Here is an 8,246-nt window from a genome sequence, read left to right as displayed (position 1 = left end):
TTAGTGTGAAATTAAAGAAAACAATTTTTTTTCTTTTGTGATACAAAGCTCAACTTTGCATTTACTGCAGAAAAATACTGGTGCACTCTTGCAATTTACATTTTTGCATCTTCCTCTGTGACCTCAGGGTAATGGTGAAGACCATCCAAATGGGTATCTCTTCCAGGGAGACTTCTAGTGGCAGGACCTCTTCTCTTTTTGTAGCAAACTCAGCATCAGTAAAGCTAGCAGAAGGTCTGCCTCTTGTTGCTCTATTACTTTTTCCTTCAAGATGAAGAGCTTCGGTGATGCTCATTTTGAACTCTTGCAGACTTTGGGAATTTGTGAATTATCATGGAAGTGAATCTTGGACTATATATCTTCCCATCTATCTCTACTTATCACTTCCGATACAATAGGACAGTTTAGTTTGCTCTTCCAATATAAACGTGAATTTGAGAGCTTCACCATCGGCATAGCAAGCAGTGTACCCCAAAATTGCTCAAGTTCCTGGCTGCTCAGTATAAGAGGCTTATTGGAATTTTGCTGGATTGCATAAAGATTTGATTGAGCGACAATATGAGCAATGATATCCTTTGAAAAAAAATGTCTAAAATATTCAACAGGACGTTTTACTACTCCAGAAGAATCTATTTGTCCTAACCATTCAGGCATAGGTCTAGCTGTACCGTCTGGTACCAAAGAGGAATTCTTTGATTTCTTGGTGGAAATGGCTTTGAACTTGGAATTGATTCTTTGACTTCAACAACTGAAGTTTTTAACTCATCTTCACTAGTATTATCATTACTAACTACAAGGTCTTCTAATTCATCCAAATTAGAATAATCAGGCATATATTCACCTTCCTATCATGGGAAAAATATTGTTATCAAAATAGTTTGAATAGCAATATAATCAAAATGTTATGTTATAAAATTTTTTTTTAATGTAATACACATTTTATTTACCACTTCATCCATATTGCATCTGATTCCTTGTCTGAGTCTGTACCATTTCCATCTAGGTCATAAATTTGCCGTTTTCCATAAAACAAATCACAATCCATGCTGTGGTGATTTTTGTCACCGTCGATTCAAAAGACAAACCTAACGAATTTGTTATGTTTTGGAAAAGCAGAAATATATAATAAATATAATGTCTTTTTATGAGTATTACACCTTTGACATTAAACTACAGTTTTATGAACATATACAAACAACATCAACACTCAAACTTCACTAGATTGAAAGTTATCGTAAAATGCACTGAATGCAAATGACCGCTTAACTTCAAATGCACAATTGGTCAAAACATGTGCCACTATTCAAGCATTTTGCCGCTAAAATGCATGACCTGCGGTATGCATTTGTACTAGTAAAGTGCAACGATTTCGTCGACATCTTTGTCGGCTCCAAAAGCTTTATAATTTTGGTACCAGATACATTTAATTAAATGTTATGAAAACGTCGCGCTCGGCGTTACAGGGTTAAGATTTTTAATGACTTCATTATTGTCCTGTGTCCTTCTTGGAATTACACACACACACCATAACCACCTTAGTGGGCTTCACTCTGCCTTGAATTGCACTAGCCCAGCGAATACCCTGGGAACCTGTCACTGATGGCAGAGGCATGTTTAAGCACATTTTATTTGGAATAAACCTTTGCATGTATGAACTGCAACCTTAATAGCAACACTATTATACTTACCCTCATGTTTCCTGCATATGGATTCAACCCCATGCATGTGAATGCCTTGTAAACCCCCAGGAATGTTGGAACTTTCCAAGGCCCCATTGTTAGCCACCATCAACTCTTGGCAACCCCATGTGTGACAGAATGAAGTGTTGCCTGGTCCTGTGTTGTCTTCATGATCATTTGGGGGTTGAGTCCCCAATTGTGTCATACCATTTCCCAGAGAGTTTCCTTCACCTTTGCTGGCCTACTACCAAATATGGTGGTCTTCTCCAGCAACCAGGCCTTTTCTGACAATCCAGCCAAAGTTGCCAATTTGAAATATTGGGTAATAGTCTATGATCCATAGGATTTTTGGGGGGGTGGGTGGGGTGGGGCTACGCTTTAGAAGTACATTGGTAGGCTTTTTTGTTAGTCTTTCTTAAACTGGAAGCTTTGCCTTCCAGGGTGACCCTCCTGACATTTGAAGTAGCAGTGACATAGTTTCTACCATCGTAGCAACTTTTAAGCCATCACAGCATAACATATTGTCATGCATTGAGTGCAGCTTTTTTTTTTTTAAGAATCCTAGTTAAGATTTCAAATGGCATCATTTTAAAATATATACTTTTAAATTGTAATATTGTGTAACTTTTTATTGGTAGGTTGTTCCAGTTTTGATCCATCTCCTGTCTGCTATCAGCAGTGTTAGGCTTTATATTCCTAAAGACCTTCGACCAGTGGACAATAGGCAGAGTGTTTTAAAATCAATACAGGTATGTGTGTTAATTGTGTAAATCAAATTTAAACAATACGTTTTATTAAAAAGACAAGTAAAAGGCTATTAAATATATTGCTATCTCAGGAATGCTTATTATATCTAAACTATCGATATTGGCAATCTTTTTAAAAGTAAAAGCAGTAATGGCAGATCTAATTATTAGTTGCCCTCGATTTTTGAATCCAGCAATAAATTACTAAAACCATGGATTATTAATTGTCACCATTAAATGCTAAACATTTTTATTTGTTATGAATGAAAACCTGTTTAGGTCATATTTTAAGTCTTGTATGGAGAATCATTTGCCAGGGCTAAATAGCTATTTTTTAGTCTACTGAATAAATAGATAAAAACAATTTTCACTTTTCATAGGGAAAATCAAAGCTTTCTAGAAAAATATTTCCCAGTTAAAAATATGACTTTTTAATTTATTTAGTTCAAAACATTTGAGTAGCATTTACTGTATCATGAGTGACTGTTCTAGAACCTCATAAAACAAAGAGAGAGAAAATTCTTCCCATGTAGAATGGCAGCTTTAGAGATTCATAGGTGAGGTTACTGAAGTGAATGATTCTCTTGACAGCTGTATAAAACACTTTGTGTGCATTTTGATACTCAGCAGAACAACAAATATCCTTAAAAGGCTTCAGGACCATTGATCTGGTGGTATTGGTATAAATATATCTTACAAGTTCATTGACTTGTAAGTCCTACTAACAATGATTTCTCAGTGTTTTCAAAATAATGGCACAACTTAAATAATGCCACACTTCTGAAAAGTTGATTAGTTTGTTCTTTTGAATCTGGTCAAGTATCAATTTTCAAAACTGAAACTTCAGTTGAAATGAATTTTTCTTGAAGTTATTGGCAAATGCTCTGTCAAAAATATTTCACTTTTGACGTGAACTTTACTTGCAATCTCTCTAAAGCTCAGTTTTGCTTCATCATTTAAATGAGATTGGACTGTCTTCATTAGACTTCTCAGTCCTCTGTATTGAGAAAACAGATGAGAAGGAATCAAGAAAACGAGTCTGCTAATTAAAGCTTTCATCTTATGACTATCGACTTCCCTTCTGATACTTAATTGTACTTCTTTAAACTTTAGAAGTAAAGTTTTCTTTTCTCCTAAATTCCATGCCTGTGGCTCATATTCTTTATATGTACAAGTTGGTCAGATTAAACTCTATGATTTTGCCATCTTGTTCTGAAAATATAGCTCCTTTTATGTAGGGCAAACAGATCTGGAAACTATTCTAGGTACTTAACAGAGATATCAACCTTTTGAAACAGCTTGTATTATAGGTTTATTTCGAACACCCTTAGTCATATATCTTTGAATCGTTTGCATTTAAGTCACTTTACTCTTAGCATGCTCTTTTCCTCGCCTCACCTGATTGCCTACCATATCATACCGTTAAGGCTATCCAAGACCTGAAAATCTCTGAAGAAGCTTATCATGAGATAAACACATGATGCTTATTTTATTCAATAATTACCTTTTGACTCAGTTTTGTCTTTCTTTAGCAATATACCCAAATGAAGCAGTCTGAACATGGGAAACCATTTGCACTGGAGATACTTAATGCAGGAGTTTTAACGAAGGCAAAATGTTACAACTTAAATATACACTACTGGGTTTACCAGTATGTTGCCCCACATCCAGAACTACTGAAATGTATAATATACTACATCTTATTAATAAGTTTAATATAGGGGGCTTTCAAAACGTTTCATAGATGAATGGAATGAGGAGATAATGGATTTTTTCCCCCCAAGGATTTTTGAAGCCCTTTCATACATTTCTATGTCAGTAAATCATATAGGGGGGAAATTTTCAAGACAGATATAATCAGAAAATGCTTCCCATTTAAGCAGTGAATATATTTACAATCGTATTTTTAAGGTTAAACTTTCATTTTTATGTTTGTGTATATGGGAAGAAAACTAAAAGGAACTATTGAATTGTGTTAGTCTTCATAATACTTTTGTTTACATGGTGAAAAGTGAAACTTTAAATACTTCATTTTAGGAAGTGCAAAAGCGCTTTCCAGATGGTGTCCCTTTATTGGACCCCATTGACGATATGGGTATCCAAGACCATGGACTGAAAAAAGTCATCCAGAAAGTGGAGGCTTTTGAGCATCGAATGTATTCTCATCCACTTCACAATGATCCAAATTTGGAAACTGTGTATACGCTTTGTGAAAAAAAAGCACAGGTATGACAATTTTTTTATGGTAGAATTTTGTATATTAAATAAATGAAATTTTGTTGTTTTCCCATGTGTTTCTTCAACTGAAACAGGAACATTAACTAGTTATCATTTTTTGTAAACTTTCAGCTCCTGCAGCTGTGATTAGATACTTTTCTGGGGCAAAGGACTGAAAAGAAACTGGTTATCAGGAGGGAAAGAACAGAAAAACAGGTTAACTAACTGTAGACCATGATATGAGCTGTATTAAGGAGTCCTGGTGGTGCAGTGGGTCATGACTTAGGCAGCTACCTGCACAATCAGCATTTTGTACCCTTCAGCTGCTCCGTGGAAGAAAGCTGATGCTTTCTGCATCCGTTACAATTGAACAGCCACACAAGCCCCCTGGGGCAGCTGTGTTCTGTCCTATGGAATCCACTTGCTGGCAGAGGGTTTTCTTTTGGTGGACCCCATTGCTGCCTTTGGAGCTCATCTAGCACCGTGTCAGACAGTGCTTCATTGCTACTCCTAAGTTTTTAGTGTCTAGTCCCTCAGAAGTAGACATCTCTTCTTTCTTCCTAATCTTACTCTGGAAGCTTCGCTGAAACTTGTCCACCATGGGTGACCCTGCTGGTGTTTGAAATACTGGTGCCATAGCTTCCCACATCACAGTAACTTGCCAGCCACCATAGTATGAAAAGCAGAGGTGAATGGTGGTTTTTAAGGTAGTAGTTTTCTGGTTCATCATTCCTCTTGAGTAACATCCAGGAAAGGCATCTAAGAAGCTCTTATCTTGCTTCTTTTTTGCACTGAATTGTACACAGCACAGTATGTTGGGAAAGTTGCCCTTATAAAATAGTCGATTTTTGAGTAAATCCTATTTTACATGACTCACTTCCTCTCTATTCTTATGTCCTTAGATTGCCTTAGATATTAAATCTGCAAAGCGAGAACTGAAGAAAGCAAGGACCGTCCTACAGGTGGATGAGCTCAAGTGTCGCAAACGTGTTTTAAGAAGGCTGGGGTTTGCTACCTCTTCTGATGTCATAGAGATGAAAGGGCGAGTGGCGTGTGAGATCAGCAGGTAAAACCATAGATAAGGAAGTGGGTTTTGATAAAGGATGCGGGTCTAAACTTGAGGCCTTTTCATCTTTGTGGAGGAAAAGACCTACTTTTAAAATTCAAAGTTTTTATAATACATTACATAATTGATTAGATTTGGACCCTAGGTTGATGAATCGCAAAAGGAAAATTAAAAAATATCTCTTGTATACCACTAATTTATATTACAAGCACGGCTAGTGAGCGTTTTGATGCATTTGCTTTGTTTTTTAAGTGCTCCATGGGCTTATGTAATTGTCATTTTATTTATACATAGTTCTTTCTTTGTACTTAAATTTTTACAATTATGGACATTTTCCCATCTGGAAATTTCGTCTAATACTTGTTATCCTGTGATAAACATAGCATATTTTATCAAAGGTTTATTGTAATGATTGGGTATTAGAACAAAAAGTACTATAGGTTACAGTTTAAAATTGGATGTAAGATATTGTTTGTTCTGGTACTTTTGTGTCACATTACAAATATGACCACAAAACTAAGTGGCCTAGAACAACAGCGATAATCATTTTTTCTCTCTCATGGTTTCTTTGGTCGGTCACTTGGGTGGGGCTAGTTAAACTGTTGTAGCTCCAGTTCCCATGTAATTGCTGACGCATATGTGGTTAATAAAAACAGCAGGATTCCTGAGCAGTTGGGAAATGTTTGGGTCTTTTCCTCTCCCTTTCCTACTTTCCTTTTCCCTCCCTTCTTCACAGCTACGTCAATAAACAGTATTGTAATAAATGGAAAATATTGAAGTTGCCAAGGATTTGATTTTGCTTCAATACACAGTCATCCCTCGTGGAAGCAGCAGTCAAGAAGTCAAGTGAAGCATATTGCATTTGGGCAGAGCTGCTGCAAAAGATGACTTTAACATGTGAAAGAGCAAAGATGTCACTTTGAGGACTAGTGTGTGCCTAACTCAAGTCATTTATAATATGGTGTTTCTATCCCCTCGTATGGATGTGGAACCTGACTAGTGAATAAGGAAGCCTGAAGAATTAAGTACTCTGGGATCATATGTACCATGCTTTGCTAGAAGAAAGAACATTTCTCTCTGTGAAGAAGCACGGCCAGGATGCTCCTTAGATGCATAGAGGGTGAGATTGTCTCACGTACTTTGGACATACTACCTGGAGTGACCAATCCTTGGGGAAGGCCCTCCTGATTGGTTAAGTGGAGGGGCAATGGAAAAGAGGAAAACTCTGAATGTGATGGATTGACATAGGGGCTGCAACAGCGGGCTCAAACAAACCTAGGAGCAATTGTGAGGATGATGTAGCGCTAGGAACTGTGTCCTTCTGTTGCACATAGGGCTTGGTTTCAGTGAGACCAAACTGAAGGGACAGCACCTGAAAACAACAGACTTCAACAATGATGGTGAAATTGAATTTAGGTAATTTATTAAACTCAAGAATCATTGGGCAAACATTGCATTACATTTGTAAGCAGCAGTAGGAAATAAGATCCTCATTTCCTTATTCAATAAGGAGGGAGGACTTAGTTGTATAAGGCGTTGTGGTAAAAACTTGACCATTTCATTTTGCTAGAGGAGCTTGTGATCGAAATCATGTATGATTCTGTGCACCTAAAACATTCATAAGTGGTAAAATACTGAAAGTAATTATGCATACTAGGAAATGAGTAAAAAGCACGTTGAAAAGAAAAATATTGTTAAATTGATCATTCTCATATAAATTTTTATCTTTAGAATATAAATCTAAAAATAATGTTTTTAATTTTGGACCAGAAAAGATGCCCTTTCTCCAACAAAGTCCTAAGTTGTCAAAATCTTTTAAACTACTTTAATGGAGGTTTTTGATATAAGAAGAAGAACCAAAGTAATGAGCTAGAACCTAATAAAGATATGTTTGAAATCAGGAATCGGAATTGATTTTTAATAATACAGGCACAAGAAAAAAACATAATGATGCACTTGTTAGTGATATATTTTAAATCTATTATTTACAAAAGCTTCATTATTCGTGTTCGTGCACAGATTTATGAGCAGCAGTTAATTGCATGCAAAGGATATTACTAATTTTGATTATATGAGGGTAGGTCATGATGAAGGAGGTATTTCATTGAGGGATTTCTTCATACATATATATGGGCTTATTCCAATCAAAACATATTTAAGCATGTGTCAGAGATCAGTGGATGTAGTCAGACATACCCTTGGTAATATACTTGTCTCAGTCTCATTAGGGTGCCTTGAGTGTGAAGGTCCAATCAAAACAGGACCAATTCAAGGCAGAGGAGTCAGTACAGAAAGTTCTGTTGACTATTTGGGATTCCCAAGGGGGGCAGGGAACTGGTAATCTTGGTAAATTTTCTTGGTCACAGGATAACCATGAAGGCTTATTAGAAAAAAGTCTTAAGAAAATGGAAAGCTGCACTGATAAGAGTGACCAGGAAACTTGCATAAAAGCTTGAAGATAAACAAGCAGCCACCTAGCTGAGAAACAAAGCCCACGTGGAAGAAGTACACACAACTTGTGTGATCACAAGGTGTTGA

General features: G+C 36.4%; 1 protein-coding gene across 1 annotated transcript in view; it reads left to right on the top strand.

Moving 5' to 3' along the window:
• MTREX (Mtr4 exosome RNA helicase) overlaps nucleotides 1–8,246 on the top strand; it is an 81,993-nt gene that overhangs the window by 56,223 nt on the left and 17,524 nt on the right. Inside the window, exons 20-22 of the mRNA XM_004703615.2 lie at nucleotides 2,318–2,428; nucleotides 4,463–4,651; nucleotides 5,545–5,708. Coding sequence (XP_004703672.1) covers nucleotides 2,318–2,428; nucleotides 4,463–4,651; nucleotides 5,545–5,708 — 464 coding nt within the window. The remainder of the gene's footprint in view (nucleotides 1–2,317; nucleotides 2,429–4,462; nucleotides 4,652–5,544; nucleotides 5,709–8,246) is intronic.

Source organism: Echinops telfairi, unplaced genomic scaffold (assembly GCF_000313985.2).
Source record: "Echinops telfairi isolate 266 unplaced genomic scaffold, ASM31398v2 ScPeMD7_7469;HRSCAF=8507_1, whole genome shotgun sequence".
In the NCBI taxonomy this organism is placed as follows: domain Eukaryota; kingdom Metazoa; phylum Chordata; class Mammalia; order Afrosoricida; family Tenrecidae; genus Echinops; species Echinops telfairi.
Note: the sequence above shows the minus strand (reverse complement) of the source record. Positions and strands in the feature narration are given on the sequence as shown.